The 18,065-nt window shown below is 48.6% G+C and overlaps 1 protein-coding gene across 1 annotated transcript in view; it reads right to left on the bottom strand.

Moving 5' to 3' along the window:
• SLC5A10 (solute carrier family 5 member 10) overlaps positions 1-15,738 on the bottom strand; it is an 80,163-nt gene extending 64,425 nt beyond the window's left edge. The window contains exons 1-5 of the mRNA XM_063143537.1: positions 15,622-15,738; positions 15,099-15,170; positions 14,846-14,950; positions 13,672-13,731; positions 12,007-12,111 (exon numbers count right to left, since the gene is read on the bottom strand). Of these exons, the coding sequence (XP_062999607.1) occupies positions 12,007-12,111; positions 13,672-13,731; positions 14,846-14,950; positions 15,099-15,170; positions 15,622-15,738 (459 nt within the window). The remainder of the gene's footprint in view (positions 1-12,006; positions 12,112-13,671; positions 13,732-14,845; positions 14,951-15,098; positions 15,171-15,621) is intronic.
• Positions 15,739-18,065: the final 2,327 nt, after the last annotated feature.

The following is an 18,065-nucleotide window of genomic DNA, read 5'->3' as shown; positions in this document are numbered from 1 at the left end:
CCTGCCCCGCCTTTGAATGCGCTGCCAAGTTGGAGGCTTTTGCACGCTCAGTTCCAAACCCAACTGCGCTAGAGCTACAAAAAAGGTTCTCTCAGCTTCCCTGCTGTCCTTGGAGGAGGGATGTGCCAAAAGCTAGTAGGATCAGGAGGGATCTCAATGCCTGGAGGGGATAGCATATTCCCCCCCCCATCTTCAGGTCATACTTGGTTTGAACTTTAATTCATCCCTGAAAGGGCTACCAGAAAAACATAAGTGATCATGAGGACTAGTGTCATGGCTGGCATTCAGAATTCCCAGTTCTTGAAAAATCCCTGCCCACCACAAAGGCTCCTATCAAAATGTATATCTGCACAGTCAGCCCTACACAAACATAGATTCATTGAATGGCCTTGGGCAAGCTACCACGTCTCAGTCTCAGCTGCCTGCTTGCAATGTGAGGGTAATCACACTAGCCCGCTAAACGGGGACGTTGTGAGGATGGTGAAGACGATGTCCATAAAGCACTTGAAATGTGCTATAGAAACGAAGTCAATGCTACTGCTACATTGTCCTGAACAGAGGCCCAGTTCTGCTACAACCCCAAGTCCATAACCCCCACCAGTCACATCTCAGCCCAATCTGCATGATTCTAACTCCCACCACATCCCCTCCTCCCACACCACAGTGAGTTCTGCATGTTTAGCAGCAACTGTTGAGAAACCTTCTGATGTGCCCATTTTTGATCAATGTCAGAGATAACAACAAAAAGGGAAGAATTCACTTCGTTGCATGGAACCCGAGTGGACAAGCAATCCAGTCTGGCTTTTGTACAATATTTCTCCCCGTTCAAAAATCTTGACATGCTGCTCCCAAGGACTAAGAGGTTGAAGCTAAAATAGGCTCTGCAAACCTGCCTTATAGGCGGCAAAAGATGTTGGGGCACCGACTGGCGTGCGTGTTCATTCCCCCGGGAAACTGTCATGGACTTCGCGATCACACCAGGCAAAAAGGAAGCACAAGCCTAGGGTAGACCCACGCTTCCCCTGTGGCTACAGTAGGACGGCCAGCTGCCTTTTGAGGAAGAGCTTTCGTTATGGATAATGAAATATAACCACCCAGAGGGACAATGCAAGGTAAGGGAAAGCTGCTGCTTCTCTTATCTCCTCGCTCTTATCTCTGCTTGCATGCTCGGGGAGGAGGGGGGCAGTGAACAGGCCACGAGAGCAGCAGGGCTACAAGACTTGTGGGGTCAGAAGACAGTGGGCCTCTTGAAGGGTGGGTGATGCCAACCCCTACCTGTCTGACCCGTCCTTCCCCTCCAAACACAACTAAAAATCCAGCGTGTCACAAGACAGGTGTTCCAAATCACCCAGTTTTCATGCACTGCCTGATCTGCTTTAAATCAGGACAAGGAGGCAGCGCGAACGGATCCAGAACCCGCTCACCTCTCAGCGTTGCAGCTTGCTTTACACGCCCTCTCCTGCAGCAATGGGAGGCATCAAACGGGCCGCCGGGGCCCTGCCTGCTCTCAGCTCACGAGGCTGCAACCTCACACAGAGTAGGCCGTTCCAAATCAGATCACGCCAGCTTGAGGTCACCCAGAAATTTTAACGCTGTGCTATTTCCTCAAGGGAGTTTATAAAACACGCAACTCAGATGCTTGCCCAATTCCTCTTCTCAGATGATTCCACTGACCCAATTTGCCAGAGACGGTCCTAATACTTTCACGGACCCTATTGGGTCCCTGTCACTCAGGGATGCCTTGTTAAATTGGGTTTCTAGGCATTGCTAGTGCTGCATCTTTCAGGGCTGAGGAATCTCCCCAGAGTGTCAATCTCTGACTTGATTCCCACAACACAACAAGCCAGAATACGGGTTGAGAACGTGAAATGTCATTGAGCCATGGGTTGTTATTGAATTGCAGGTGGTTGTGTTGTGTGAGCCCAGCCACGCTAACAAACCATGGTTTATTAACCACAAACAACCCACAGTTCACAACCCAACAACAACCCATGGGTTCTCTTTTGTGGTTAGCAAACCATAGTTAGTTACCACGGCTGGGTTCACACAACACAACCGCTCACATCTATTTCTGAATGCTAATCCTTATGTTGCCAAAACAGTACCACCCGTGCACAAGAGGGAGGCATCAGCGGACTCGTCGTTGCTCCTAGATTTGCAGAAGTCCCAAAACATCCTGGGTCGACATTTTCAGCAAGCCCCACCACAGAAAGCTCGCCTCACCTTCTCAGGCTGGGGCAAGCGAGGGGATTTTCCTAAAATATGCTACCGCTTCATTTGAAGCGGCCCAGCCTCCTTCCGAACACACAGAAACACTTGTGGCCTTCCAGCAGGCCTGACGCTTGCAAAGAAGCACAGTTTCTGTTCCCAGAGCACACCCCTGCACCACATCAGAGGCAGCTGAGCCCTGTGGAGGCATTAACATTCTTCGTAGGATTACAGGCTGGTTCTGGTGCAACCGAGCGCAAAACGCACAGCTCTCACCCCTTCTTAGCGTGAAGACTCCCCACCCGCCTCCCCGGAGGCCTAGCTGGTTGGCAGGGGTTCAAGAAAAAGGGGAGACCTCACTGCACTTCATCGAATCATAGAATAGTAGAGTTGGAAGGTGCCTAAAAGGCCATCGAGTCCAACCCCCTGCTCAATGCAGGAGTCCACCCTAAAGCATCCCTGACAGATGCTTGTCCAGCTGCCTCTTGAAGGCCTCTAGTGTGGGAGAGCCCACAACCTCCCTAGGTAACTGATTCCATTGTCGTACTGCTCTAACAGTCAGGAAGTTTTTCCTGATGTCCAGCCGGAATCTGGCTTCCTGTCACTTGAGCCCGTTATTCCGTGTCCTGCACTCTGGGAGGATCGAGAAGAGATCCTGGCCCTCCTCTGTGTGACAACCTTCAAAAGTATTTGAAGAGCGCTATCATGTCTCCCCTCATTCTTCTCTTCTCCAGGCTAAACATGCCCAGTTCTTTCAGCCTCTCTTCATAGGGCCTCTGCAAACAGATCTGGTGACAAAGTGGCCGGCGCAGGAGCAAAGCAGAGAGGAAGGAGAAGCTAAGGAAATCTGTAGCAAGGACTTTGAACAGTAGCTGCAGAGATCAGCGAGGCTTGACCTTCACGTTTTCATGGGGAAGTAAGTAGAAAAAGGCTCATTTTATAACCGAGGGTTGGGCGGAAGTTAGATCTCCAGATGTTTGGGGATTCAACTCCCAGAAGCCCTTGCCAGCATGGCCAATGATCATGAATGATGGGAATTGGAAATCCAAAGCACCTAAAGATCTACTTACCGTCTAGCCCTGCCATAACCTATTGTTGCCCAAGACCTGTAATCCTGCAGTTCCCTACTTTGGTAACAAAGTCTAGCATCTCTATGGCCCCTCGTTCAAGAGCCACCGTGGGCCAGCCACCAACTGGCCAAAGGGAGGACCTGCAGGGACCCGCAAGAAAGCCTCTACAGAGGCCAGAGCAAATCACAAGACACTCCCCGAAGTCCTAGAAAAGCACGCCCTCTCAGGCTTACAGATTAGTTGGAGCGAAGGGGGGCAGGCTATGAGAGCCCATGCCTGTGAAGGACAGGGGTGCAAACTGACATCCTCTACAATCCCCACCTTTGCTTCTCCATCTTAGAACACAAGAAGATCTAGGTTGACCGCTTACATATCGCCCAGAAATGGAAATGCATCACCAAAAGGAAAAAGGGACACCAAATTGCACAATATTTGTATAAGCAAATTTAAATGTGTCGTGCCCCCTCCCCCCACCGGAGGAATTCTCCCGGAAATTTAGAGCACCACAGAACAGCCCATGTCAGAAGGCCAGGAGGAGCCCGAGTCCCCAGGGAAGATGGTCACAGGTCCAATCCTACAAGGCACAGGCAACTCCATCTCTGAGGCAGAGGCTGAGCAACCCCCGGACCTCCAGGAGCATTGTCACCTCAAGTAGGGTTCCCTTGAGAAGGAATCCTCAGTTACAAAGGAGGACTCCTCAAGAGGAAACGACTCCTCATGAGTAAGACTCTTGCCAGAGGGCTTTTTGTAAACCGCCCAGAGACCTTCGGCTATATGTAAATAATAATAATAATAATAATAATAATAATAATAATGATGATGAAGAACTGCAGCTGAGCCCTAGGTGGGGCTCAGGAGACTCTGGCTATATAAGCCTTCAGTTTCAGCCTAGCCGGTGCTGGAAACAACTGTTGCTGCAGGTCCTGTATATCTTGTACCCTGGCCTGTGTTTGGACCTCTGTGTTATTGATTTTTTTTACTTCTGCTGGACACAGCTTTTTGGAACTTTTGATTGCTACCCCATGTGTTTGACCTTGACTACATCTCTGACTCCCCTCAGGTAAATCCATGTTTGCCTGGTAAACTGTATTTGCTCAGCCAGTAGAGGTGCAAATTTAGAAAGAACTAGAATAAAAACAACAACAACTATAAAAGGTGGGCAACTTATGGCCTCTGTGAGTGCTTTGGCCTACAACACCTAACAGCCCTAGGCAACATAGCCAATGGTGAGGGATGATGGCGTTGCAGGCCAAAACATCTGGAGAGCCACAATTTGTGCCCCCAATCAAGCAGTATTCAGTGATAGACTCTGAACTTGGATGGCCCATTGAGCTCTCCTGGCTACTAGTGGCCAACAGACCCCTCTTCCTCCATGCATTTGTTTCACCCCGTTCTCTTCCCCTTCCCTGACCTGCCAGGAGTCAAATTTGGCAGGGTTCCGATAGCAGGTGAGAGCCTGAAGGGAGAGAAAAAAATATGTTTCATAATTACTCAGAGGGGTGGAGAGTATTCTTTAAGGAGCTGGCAACCATCTGCGCCCCATTAAAAATAATAATTTCTCGCCTTGGAATGCCAGAAGTCGAAGGGCGGAGGAGAGCGCATCACTCCAGCTTGTTAAGCGGAGTTGCAAACACAACAGCAGCCTCAATAAAACACGCACAGAAGAGGCATGGCCCATTCATAAAACAAAATCTGCAGCAGCTGTAAAAAGCGTTTGAAGTCAGCCTCAACAGCTCCTGGAAGGGAATTGCAGGTCCCTATATGAATCAATGGAAATTGTGTGGTTATTTAAACCAGGCCAAAAGAGCAAGGCTTCCAACCCCTCTCCAAGGAAGTTCTTGTTGAACCGCCCCAAAGGAAGTTTTCAAACCGAAACACACACTGCGCCCCTCTCCAGATCTTGATCTTCCTTCCATCAGTCCCCTCTTGGCCATGGAAGCGCACTGGGTGACTTTGGGTCACTTGCTGACTCTCAGCCTAGCCTACCTCACAGGGTTGTTGCAAAGAGGGGGGGAAAGGCAGGATATAAATGTCATAATAATACTAGAGGGACGGGAATCCTTATCGCTCAGAGTCCCCCAGCCTTTTCGGGTCAGGGGGCACATTTGGAATTCTGAGGGAGTGTCTTCTCAATCCTCCCAGAGTGCAGGACATGGAATAACGGGCTCAAGTTAAAGGAAGCCAGATTCCAGATGGACATCAGGAAAAACTTCCTGACTGTTAGAGCAGTATGACAATGGAATCAGTTGCCTGGTGAGGTTGTGGGCTCTCCCACACTAGAGGCCTTCAAGAGGCAGCTGGACAACCACCTGTCGGGGATGCTTTAGGGTGGATTCCTGCATTGAGCAGGGCGTTGGACTCAATGGCCTTGTAGGCCCCTTCCAACTCTGCTATTCTATAATTCTACGATCCTATGAGAGACTGCTGGACAAGATGGACATTTGGTTTGGTCCAGGAGAGCTGAATCAAGCTGGTTGGCAGAGGGCAGGATCAGGTAGATGGTACATCAAGGAGTACTGGTAGAACAGCACGGATTTCTTACCTCAATTGCCAAAACACGCTTCCCTCGCTCTTAAATTAAGCTGCAAGACAGCCTGCAGGGGATTTGTGTGTGAGCTCTAACCGTGGTACTGAAAACCGGCAATTCTATGTCTGCCTTTCTGGGCCACCATTTTGCACCTGACTCTGGCCAGCAGATCTTGGGGTTCTAGTGAAAAACAAGGCAAGTCCTGAATTCTATGATTCTATGATTCATGGATGCTCTCACAAAATGGCTACCATAGGACGTGGGGCTTGCCCAGTCATGGCCAGTCTTAGAACACTTGCTTCCCAGAAGTGAGACTAAAAGAAAAGAAAATTGTTCAAGAACCTACATTCTAGGCAGAGGTGTGGACTGAGCTGCAAAACACAAAACCACCCTTCTGAACCCAAATACACGTGGCGCTGGACAGCACCACTACGCTTTGCAGTATGCCAATTACTTAAAAAAAATAATAAAGAAATCAAAATCAGGGAGGGTGCGAAGACAGGTGTCCATGGCTACCACGTTGGAGCTTTAAGGCCTCAAACTGAGAAGCAGGTACCAGCTAGGTGTGTTACTCGCTGAGCCACCACCGTGGTAGCCTGCCAGAGGAGGGAGGCACTGGTGCGATTTCGGCTGCGCTCTAGCACCACCGCTACCGATGGCCAGAGAGTGGTATTGCAACCACAACCTCGGGGGGGGGGGGCTTGCACTGCTGTTCCGAGGCATAGAATTTCTGACCGTAAAAAAGCTGATGACTGTAAGCAAAATACCAGACCTGAATAAACGGCCCCGCCTGATTTCAGGCACCCCATGTGTCTGCAGAGATTTATTTCAGCAATTTGCTGTCAACAAGTTTATCCAAATTGACTGCGACTGGGGTTAGATGCTCGTTGAATCACCTGGACCAAACCATGGCTGAATAGCGAGTGACTCAGACAGCAGTTGCAATGCAATTAATAACAGGGCCCAGCCTGTTAGCTAGGGCAGGAGACAAGATGTCCTTTGAAGAAGCTAAAAGAAGCATCTGTCTAGGCCAGTGGTTCCCAAACTTCTTCAGGTCACCGCCCCCTTGGTTCCACAAACTCATGCCCAGTGCCCCCTATCCTACACTATAAAAGTCATTATTCAGAATAGCGGTTTTCAATGACCCACTAAGGAAGATAATAACAATAAAATTCAAAACAGTAACAATTAATTGAATATGTATTCAAAATCTAAAGCACCCGCTGCAGCCTTGTCGAGGGAGGGAGGAAAAAGAGAGTGAACGCCTCTGTTTTGCAGCCAGCATGGCGGGGCACACCAAACAGGGTATGTCTCTTCTTTAGTGTTTCGGTGCTTTTGAAACATTTCAATTTACCGTTAAAAGGACTCTTCTTAAACTGTATTAATACATGTGTGGATTCTTCCCCTATATGGCTTGGGACTAAACTACCTTCTCCCATAAAAATGTCCCTGGGTTTTAAGACCTTCTGGAGAGGCGCTTCTCAGAAAAGACCACCTCGAACGCCCCCCTGCCGCCCCTTTGCCTCTTAGCGCCCCCCCTGCTGCCCCCTTACCTCTTAACGCCCCCTATGCAATCCCACCACCCCCAAGGGGACAGTACCGCCCACTTTGGGAACCACTGGTCTAGGCAAAGAAAAGATCCAAAGGCAGGCTGAATGAGAGGAGCGGGGATGACAACGGAGAAGAGTACCAAGGTCACGCCTAGGTGCGACAACGAACCCCAAGGTCACAACAAAAGTTGGAACGTACTTGGTAGAATCTATGCCAGGGATGAGATGAAGATGAGAAGCTCAGTTTTTATCACGTCTTGTGTTGTTTCATACCTAGAGCAGCATCTTCCAACAGACATGGTGGACTACAGTTCCCATCATGCCCGAGCCAGGCATGCTGGAAGTTTTAATCCAAAACGTCTGAATGCTGTCAGATTCAGGGAGGCTGATGTAGCCTGGTTTCCACCCTGGTCAGAATTGAGTGTGATTGTGTGTGTGGGTGGGTGGGTGTGGGTGTAAAGTAAAAGGAGAAACTTCAGCTTTCACCCAATTTCACAATTTGCACGACAGAAGAACATACCGGCAAATCAAATATCTGGCCTCTTCACTGCATTACCCCCCTGGCCCATTTTTTTAAAAATGGTGGCTGTACATTTATCCATCCCTTCTTTGCCTTTTTAAAAAATATTCCTGCAAACTTAAAGAATTGCAAAACTGATCCAAGGATCAGGGGTGGTGACATCAAAGCTACAGCCAATAGGTGCCTTCCAGAGTCAGGTACTCCCTGTTCCAACTCAAAATAGCAAAACCAGATTTTCCAAGAGCTCACATCAGATGCTTATAGAGCAGTACGTCGCGCCCATCCTTCTCAAAGCCATACCTACGTATATGCACCCTTGCTAGCCAGCACCAGGATTGTGCCATCTTGGCCTGGCGTCGGAATGGGAGAACGCAAAACCATTTTTAAGTATTACAGCAGAAATGTCTGTGCTGTTCGCTTGGATGTATGAGCTCTCAGAGGACATGAATGCTAAACCTGGCATGCTCTTTGTGCAAATGCGGGCACTCCGCACCACCACACGGAAAACTGGCCCTGGGATAGGAGGCCTGGAGAGGCGACAGAGGCCATTTCAAGAGGAATTCAGTCCTTTTAATTATATTATTATCATTATCATTATTATTAGTATCCCACCTTTTGCCCAATGCTGGGCCTCAAGGTGGCCTTACAAAGTTTAAAACATACATTGGGGGAGGAGGGAGAACAAAACCATAAACGTTTAAAATACACAACAAAATTATAAGACATTAACATAGATGGAGGGCCAGATTATTCCCCAAAGGCCTGCTGGAACAAAAAAGTTTTAGCCTGCTTCCGAAAGCCCATCAAGGAGGGAGCCAGCCTAGCTTCCCCGGGAAGAGAGTTCCAGAGCACAGGAGCAGCCACCGAGAAGGCCCTCTCCCATGTTCCCACCAAGTGCGCCTGTGAAGATGGTGGGACTGAAAGAAGGCCTTCTCCAGAAGATCTCAAAGCACGGGCAGGCTCATAAGGGGGAATACGTTCTTTCAAATAACCTGGACCCGAGCCATATTAATTAGCTGCTCTGACACCTTAGAAAGCAGCCAGGAGGGCTGTTAACATTTCTGTGACCATGATAAACAATTCATTCATTCATTAATATTTCCTGTCTGGTTTTCCACTCAGTTCATCACATTGATCTAGCTACCAACTGTGTTAGGTCCCTCCTCTTTCCAATTAAACACTTCCTTCCAGGAAGTGTCTCATTACGTTCTGGATCATCAAGCCACTTTACACATCTTAGGATCAATTAATTAAGTATGTTGTCTCCCTCAGAACCTCTGGTTGTGACATTCTTACATTGTCCTCCAAGTTCTACTTCTCTCTCCAACTGAGAAAGATAAAAAACAACCCCAATTCCTATCGATGTCCCACCTGCTCACAATAGCTTAGAGTTTGCTGTGATGTACCTTTCACCATTACTCTCACCCTACCTATTCAACTTGTACGCAGAACACATCATGTGACGTGCTGGGCTTGACAAATCCAAGGCTGGAGTTTAAATCGCGGGAAGAAACATTAACAATCTCAGATATGCAGATGATGCCACTTTGATGGCTGAAAGCGAGGAGGAGCTGAGGGGCCTTATGACGAAGGTGAAAGAAGAAAGTGCAAAAGCTGGGTTGCAGTTAAACCTCAAAAAAACCAAGATTATGGCAACCAGTTTGATTGATAACTGGCAAATAGAGGGAGAAAACGTGGAGGCAGTGACAGACTTTGTATTTCTGGGCGCAAAGAGTACTGCAGACGCTGACTGCAGCCAGGAAATCAGAAGACGTTTACTTCTTGGGAGGAGAGCAATGACAAATCTAGATAAAATAGTTAAGAGCAGAGACACCACACTGACAACAAAGGTCTGCATAGTTAAAGCAATGGTATTCCCCGTAGTAACCTATGGCTGCAAGAGCTGGACCATAAGGAAGGCTGAGCGAAGGAAGATAGATGCTTTTGAACTGTGGTGTTGGAGGAAAATTCTGAGAGTGCCTTGGACCGCAAGAAGATCAAACCAATCCATACTCCAGGAAATAAAGCCAGACTGCTCACTTGAGGGAATGATACTAAAGGCAAAACTGAAGTACTTTGGCCACATAATGAGAAGACAGGACACCCTGGAGAAGAGGCTGATGCTAGGGAAAGTGGAAGGCAAAAGGAAGAGGGGCCGACCAAGGGCAAGATGGATGGAGGATATTCTGGAGGTGACGGACTCGACCTTGGGGGAGCTAGGGGTGGCGACGGCCGACAGAAAGCTCTGGCGTGGGCTGGTCCATGAAGTCACGAAGAGTTGGAAGCGACTGAACGAATGAACAACAACAACCTTTCACCACATCACCCTCACAACAACCCTGTGCTGTAGGCCACAACATCTAATTCACAGATGGGAGAAAGGAGGTTGAGAGATTTGTGAGCCAGTTGAGGCCATCAGTGAGTCTGTAGCTGATCATGGAGTGTGGAATAATAATAATAATAATAATAATAATAATAATAATAATAATAATAATATAGCCCTGCTAGATTTGACAGACCTGTCGTCTCATCCAAATTTGACTGGATTGTGCCTAATACCTTTAAACCTCACCTTGGAGCATAGATTCAAATCCCAACACATTTTCGGAAGAACAAGCAGGCACATGTGTGAGAGAGAGACCGTGATGCTGTATTAATAGCGCTGGATCATTCTTTCTTCCTTTAAAATTAATCTAAATTGTTGTGGCTGCTTTCAAAATTTAAGAAACTCTTTTGATGTGCGTTATCATTGGCCTTGTTGCGTTTCTTTTTATTGGGTACGCCGCCCTGAGAACTGAGGCTGTACGTGCTTTCGTTGCATAAACTGATTAATAAACAAATACCAAATGTAAATAAATGAGGGAAGAATAACATTTGACGCAAGAAACCAGCATTTGCAGGAGGCATCAAGGTTGCCGGCTGGGGCAGCAGCTCCCTCTGCTGAGGCGAGCGCTGCGTTACACCTGAACCATCCTTGGCAAAAGGTATGGATTGAGCCAGACGTATGATAAAAGCCGACTTAAACAGAGACGGAATATTGGTCCGTGCAGCCTGGTTTTGTCTTCCTTGGCTGGGAGACAGAGGCTCCCTCCAGAATCACAGGCCGATGCCTTCGTAGCTTTCCTTACATGGGAACCTTTTGAGATGGAGATGCCAGGAATCGAACTCAGGATCTGTTGCACGAAAAGCACAGGATCTATGACTGAGTGGGGCTCCTCCTCGTTGAACTGAAGCCCCTCCCCCAGAACTTGTTAGGGAGAATGCATTGCAGGCAGCCAAAGCAGCCGCCTCAGAAGTAGGCTGTTAATCGACTCTTAATCCGCTATATCTTTTTCCGGTTTCGTCGCAGAATTGAAACCCGAGCACTACACGAAAAGTGTTTCCTTTCCCTTCTTTTCCACTACATAACCTCTAGGTGGCACTGTGGTATAGCAGAACATCAAAAATATACCTGGGGGAAGCTGCCTTTTCTTTCACTTCTACAATTAAGTACTGCATTTTCCCTGCTCTTAAAAAACAAACAAACAAAACTCATCAGCAGTGCTGGTTAGACACAGAAGCAAAACTGGAAGGTCACAACATTGTCTAAAGAGCGGGGGATAAATGCCTTGGGTAGAAAAGCCCTAAATCAGTTGCTTGGGAACAACAGCCTGAGTTGTGCTTGTGGGCTTTTCGGAAGTATCTTACTGACCACTGTTGGAAACATCATGTTGAGCAAGATCAACCTTCCCTAACCCAGTGCCCTTCAGGGTTTTGTGTATGTGTGTGTTTTTGGACTACAGCTCTCACCAGCCCCAGCCAACATGGCCAATTGTCAAGGATAATGGGACTTGCAGTTCAACACATCTGGAGGGCATCAGGTGGGGAAAGGCTGAGCTAGAGGGATCCGTCACGTTTTTCCCATTATGGCTCCCTGTACCTCCACGTCCGCTCCAGTGTGAACAGTTCACGGAGCGCGGAGACAGGTACGCCTTCCTTGGTGTACCAGGTATTGAAACTGGTATATCTGAACCACAGCTAACAGCTTTTCCAATGAGCCAACGAGCGGCTGGCAAACGCTGCAGGTGCACTCAAGCTGCACAACCATTTCTGAGAGCCATGATTTCGCCAGCCGGCAGCTCCTCAACTCACAGATATCTTGGTGAAGATGGAGAGCAAAAGCGACAAGGACGAAAGATACATCTGGATTCTCTCCCCGCCAAACCTCTTCTGGAGATACTCAGGCATAGTGACAATCTGAAGGGGTTTAAGGGAGAATGAGAGTCAAACTCCGGTGCTATTAATGCAACGAGCCCTGATGAGAGATGGCGGAACCGGAAGAGAGGGGTTATGGCTGCGTTGAAGGCCGGATTCAACTTGTTTTGAAACCAGGCTTGCAAATCTGGTCGCCTGTGGTGAGGAAGGATCATCTTCAGGTGACTAGTCAAGGGAGAGGGTTCCACCCTCAAAGGCGGCCCCCAAATAATTTTGAATTAAATAAATAAAGAGAGATGGAAAACAGCTGTCCTCTTTGCAAACTGGAAAACAGCATTTTCCCTTCCCTTTTCAACTTTTGATGGGCTACGAATAACTAACGTTGGCCATCAATTTGGTGAATTGCTAAGTACTGAGTATTAAGTGCTAAGGCCATGAACCTCAGCAGGGTGTACCTATGAGGCTGGGAGGGCAGAGACTCACCTCCGGCCAGGTGCAAATATAGACACCTGGAGCTGCAAGAAGAGTCCAGCACAGCTAAGCATGTATTTTGTAAAATCCATTCTGTCTGCATTTCGCAGGTTGACAGGGGCCTTTTGTTCCATTGTCCGCTCATTGAAGGCATCAGTTTTTTGTCACTTTCCTGAATTTGTGCAAATTCACATGTGCAAAAATGCGCAAATCCCCTCAACATGCGCAAGCTCCCCCCCCCCCTCAAAATGCACATCTTTCATGCTTTAGCCTATGGCAGAAATGCACATTCTCAGCCAGTGTTCTTTTATTTTACATATTTTTCTATGATTAAATTTGTGTAAAATTCCATAAAAATAAAAACCGGTCCACAAGTGTGCAGGATCCATGCGTCTCAGGAAAAGCTGTCCCACTGCGTAATCTGGGGGGTCAGAATCATAGAAATCTGAACTCCTTGGATTCCGCTGAGGATTTCTCCAACATCTCTGAGCCCAGCAACGGATGTCTGAGTGGCAAGCCCAAAACCCAGTTCCTACTTACTAGGGCTGTGCTCCACTTCGCTTCTTAGAACCGATAGCGAAGCGGCGTGATCCGCCTCTGACAAAGGTGGAGACGGATTGGGTCGGGGGAGCTGCAGATCGAGACCAAGCGGATCCTTCGCCTTAATCCGGAGTTCCGAAAAAAAGGTAAGTGTGGCAGGACGGGGGCTTACCTGGCGCCGTCACAGTCCGTGCAGCGATGGTGGCAGAGTCAGGTAAGGGGGCAGGGGGGAAGGGGGCTTACCTGCCTCCGTCGCGTTCCGCCGGCGGCTTCAACTGAGCCCAAGGCCTCAAACAGGAAGACCAGGCCGCACGGGAAGGCCGCACGGCCTGGTCTTCCTGTTTGAGGCCTCGGGCTCAGTTGAAGCCGCCGGCGGAACGCGACGGAGGCAGGTAAGTGGTGAGGGAGGCCTTACCTGGCACTGCCATCTATGGGGGGGAAACATGGAGTTCCGATCCAGATCCGGAGCCACGCAGCGGATCGGAGCGGACTGTAGGCGGAACAACGCGGGGTGGAGTGGACCCGATCCAGAAGTTGCGGATCGGGATCGAGAGCGGATCAGGGGGGTCCATGCACAGCCCTACTACTTACCCCTGAGGAGACGTAGACGGGAACAAACACCCACGCCAATGCAAGAAGCACGTAGGTAGCCTGAAAGGAATCGAGAACCGGAGAGAAACGTAAGCAGGGAGGTTCCAGTCCTGCACACCACGTGTGTGCATGTGCAAAAGGATTTATGCCTTTGGTGTGCACATCTAGTCACTGCCCCGTTTCACGGCTTATATAAAGATCGCTCCGTGTGTCAGTGCAGTGGCCAGAAATGTCAGCGCTTCTAAGTTACATTGAAGGGCAAATCTGATGCGTGGGGTGGCCCTAATCCTGCTTTTTCTCCATCTCCTCTGTCGTCTTCGGCCCCCTCCACCACCAGAATCATTACTAACACCCATCGCAAGTATGTCTCGTTCTTGATTCTTTAACTACAACTTAATTAGGGGTCTTTTGACTCCAGTATCCGATTAATAAAGCCGTTCTTCTAAACCCATCAATGGTCACTCCAGTTGAGTTAAACTGTGAACCAGTGTTGAGAGAGGCAGTGTGGTGTAGTGGTTAGAGAGTTGGATTGGATTGGTTAGACCCTACTTCTAGCCCCCGCCCTGCCCTAAAACTCATTGGGAGTCTTTGGGCGGATCCTGACTCTCAGTCTAACCTACCACACAGGGCAACCAGGATGATCAGGGGTCTGGAAACAAAACCCTATGAAGAGAGGCTGAAACAACTGGGCAGGTTTAGCCTGGAGAAGAGGAGATTGAGGGGAGACATGACAGCGCTCTTCAAATGCTTAAAAAGGTTGTCACACAGAGGAGGGCCAGGATCTCTTCTCGATCCTCCCAGAGTGCAGGACACGGAATAACGGGCTCAAGTGACAGGAAGCCAGATTCCAGCTGGACATCAGGAAAAACTTCCTGACTGTTAGAGCAGTACGACAATGGAACCAGTGACCTAGGGAGGTTGTGGGCTCTCCCACACTCGAGGCCTTCAAGAGGCAGCAGGACAACCATCTGTCAGGGATGCTTTAGGGTGGATTCCTGCCTTGAGCAGGGGGTTGGACTCGATGGCCTTATAGGCCTCTTCCAACTCTACTATTCTATGATTCTAAGGTCGTTGTGTGGATAAAGCAGAGAGGAAGAGAGAGGCTATATAACCAGCAAACACACTAACACATGAATAAATAAACCGAACCCCCCCCCAGCAAAGCACCCCTTACGTTCCATTCGAAGCCAGCCACCGCTATGCCCCCCGCAGCGCCCGTGCCGGCCAGCCCAATGAAAAGTCCTGATCCTTCACTGCTGGCAAAGAGAGATGCGCCAATCTGCAGGCCAGAAACAGGCAAGGGGTTAGTTCCCGCCCCTTAACGCCTTTCAAGGCCCCCCTGTGCATTTTAAGACCATTATTTCACTTCGTAATGGCAAGTGTGCCAACCTGTTTGCATGCCAAACAGGGAAGTTGCATCTACTCACCGGCCACCAGGCAACATTCCTCCCAGCCAGGAAATAACCACTTAAAGTGTTTCTGTTTGCTCTGCAGGAAGACTGAGAAGGGGAAGAGATGGACACGACTAAGCAAAGGCACGTGGTAGAGCTTTATAAAGTAATGCATGGAGTAGGGAACGTGGGTACCTGTATTTTCCTCCCCCTACTACAATATTTGTATCTATTTATTTTATATCCTGCCCTTTTCGCCAAAAAATGGCACCAAGGCGGCGAACAATTAAGATCAAAACAGAGTTGTAATTAAAACATAACTATAAACAAATTAGTTAAAAACACAAGAAATCAACTCGTTAAAAGGAAAAGTCGTGGTTGATATTCTTTTCCGTTCCCTGTGTCATTTCCTACAAGTCACACCCCAGAATAAAAATTGCTTTTTTAAAAGGGAGCAGGCTCATAAACCTCAGCACCAGTGATCAACTAAAGCTTGTATAGATTAATAGACCCGTTCGACGAATCGGATGTTCCTGGCTTGGTTGCAAGGCCGCCTTACCCATATCCCCACCGACAAGTTTAAGACAAAATACACCACTACGACGATCACATCGGCAACGCTGAACTGAGAGGAAAGAGCGGCTACTTCAGCGTAGGAATCGCCTTCCACAGACATCGCGTTCGGGCCCAGCTCCGAGTTCCCCAGAGCCAAAAGCCAAGCAATCCTAGCGGCTTCCAAGTGTCAAGATATTGATCATTAAACAAGCCAAGGCTGGGGCGTCTTTGATTTGACGCGGTCTTGCACGTGAGCAGGCATGCTGTCCGTGGCTCTGGGGCTGCCCCCCCCCCTTTGCATCTCTGTGACTAAGGTTGACCCTGGGGTTAATCCAAGTTACAGGAGCCAGAAACCGAGTCCAGCGATGGAGTGAGCCAACAAGACATAAAACACCATTGGATGCCTCCAGTTGCAGACGTTTTCAGAAAGCAAGAACATCAGAAGAGCCCTGCTGGATCCGACCCAGGGTCCATCTAGTCCAACATTCTGTAGCCTGAGTGCAACAACCTAACCCTTCCGCCCATGTTCCCCAGCAACTGGTGTATATAGGTCTACCACCTCTGGCATTGAGGAAAGCTTCCTTCTGGAGTTTGGTTTCTTTCTGTTCATATTTTGATGTTCTAGGACACATCCTCAAAATCTTTGAGCTTGGCCTTCCTACCTAAAACTATTCTATCTTCTTCCCCATCCCTCAACAACGCACCATCTGGCAAAACTCCGAGAGTCATCTGAATGCAGACGTGACCTACAGATCAGGGCCCTAACCCAGCACTGGCGTTAGAAAGGAGAGCCGAACACGACAACATCTGTGACCCCTCTAAAACATACCTGGAGGCTTCGTAACCTGGAAGCCTCCAGGTATGTTGGAGACAAGTTGCAATCCAACACACCTGTAGGCCACCAGGTTGGGGAAAGGTGCACTGGAACGAAGCAACAGCTCTTCCTAAACTGGGGAGGGCTGTAGGGGACCCCCAATGTGAAATCAACAGAAAATCTTCCACTGACAGGCGTTCACTCATGTCTTCCAGGTGTGGAAAGACTGCCCTTTTGACAGTTCATAGCTGTACTTTTTCACACACACACACACACACCTGCAATCCACAAATGGTTTTGTTTTCAAAAAGCAAAGATCCCCATTATGGAGAACACACACTGCGCAAAATCTGTAAATATTTCCCCTTCCAAGGAGTCCCTTTGCGGGCTCACTTGCCTGCCCTCACTGACAAACACTAACCCTCTTTGTTAATGTGTTAACCTTTTCGTTCGCTAGTAAAACTGCTTAACAAGCCGCTCCCATTAAAGCGTAACCCTGCAACGCTGTTTTGCAACCCCTCCACACTTTAGGGCCTATGCCTGGCTCAAGACCAGAGGTCTCAAATTCCAGTCCGTTGCTCTCAGGCTGCGAGGTCTCACGCCCCAGTGCTCCAGGGGGAGCCGCTTCGGAAAGGTTATTTCGGCAGGCTTTTTAGTGAAATAACATTAGCGAGCAAAGGGAGAAGAGCAAGCTTGAAGTAGGGAAAGAAAAGGAACACCAAGACAACACAATGAAGCGTGTGGATCTTCTCTCTTGGGCAATGAACCTTAAGGAAACCAAACACCTTTTAAAACACAGGTGGACAACTAATTGGCCCAAATATCCAGAGGACCCCAAGATGCCCACCTGCTTTAAAGCAAAACCGTAAACAGCAAGAGAAGCACAAGGAAAGGAGAAGCAAGAAGCCGAGGAAGGCCATTTGTTCACTTTTCAGGCTCACGTTACAATTAAGGCCTGCCATTTTGTTCAAAGGCAAAACTGTAGCACGTGCAATGCCCAAGTTCAGTCCTAGAGCGGCTGCTTTGCATGCGGAGGCATCAGAGTACCATCCCAGGTGGGCATCTTCAGGTAGGGTTTGGAAAGACCTCCCTCCCCCTCCCCAGGACCCTGGACAGCTGCTGCCAATCCATATATTGAACTAGATGGACCAATGGTCCGCAGTAGGATCTACTTTGTTGTTTTACTAGAATCCTCAAGTCTACAAACCTGAGCCAGATGTGAAAATGTGGAGAGAGAGAGAGAGAGAGATGCTTAGAATTGAAGGACATGGATGTAGCTAAGGACATGTTCAGTCCAGGAATTTGTTTTCAGTTCCAGCACTGAGCCTTTTCACATGCACATCCACTGCTGATCTCACTCCATACTTCCTGTTTCAGCCACCTAGTTTAGGGGGGGGGAAAGAATGGGGGAAGAAAACCTTTTTGTTGTTGCTGTCGGTAAACAGCTGGGAGTCAGAAGTCCTGCTGGATCTACTACAAGTCACACAGAGATCTTCCAGTGGATAAAGATCTCAAAGAATTTGCTGTTGTGGCGAGCAAGAGGTGGAGGACTCTGTTCACTATATATTATACTGCAGATTATACAACAGCCCTAGGAATAAATATTTAGCTAGGTATTTGACCCCTATGGTGCA

This window comes from Elgaria multicarinata, chromosome 17, assembly GCF_023053635.1.
Source record: "Elgaria multicarinata webbii isolate HBS135686 ecotype San Diego chromosome 17, rElgMul1.1.pri, whole genome shotgun sequence".
In the NCBI taxonomy this organism is placed as follows: domain Eukaryota; kingdom Metazoa; phylum Chordata; class Lepidosauria; order Squamata; family Anguidae; genus Elgaria; species Elgaria multicarinata.
This window is presented reverse-complemented; position numbering and strand designations above follow the sequence as displayed.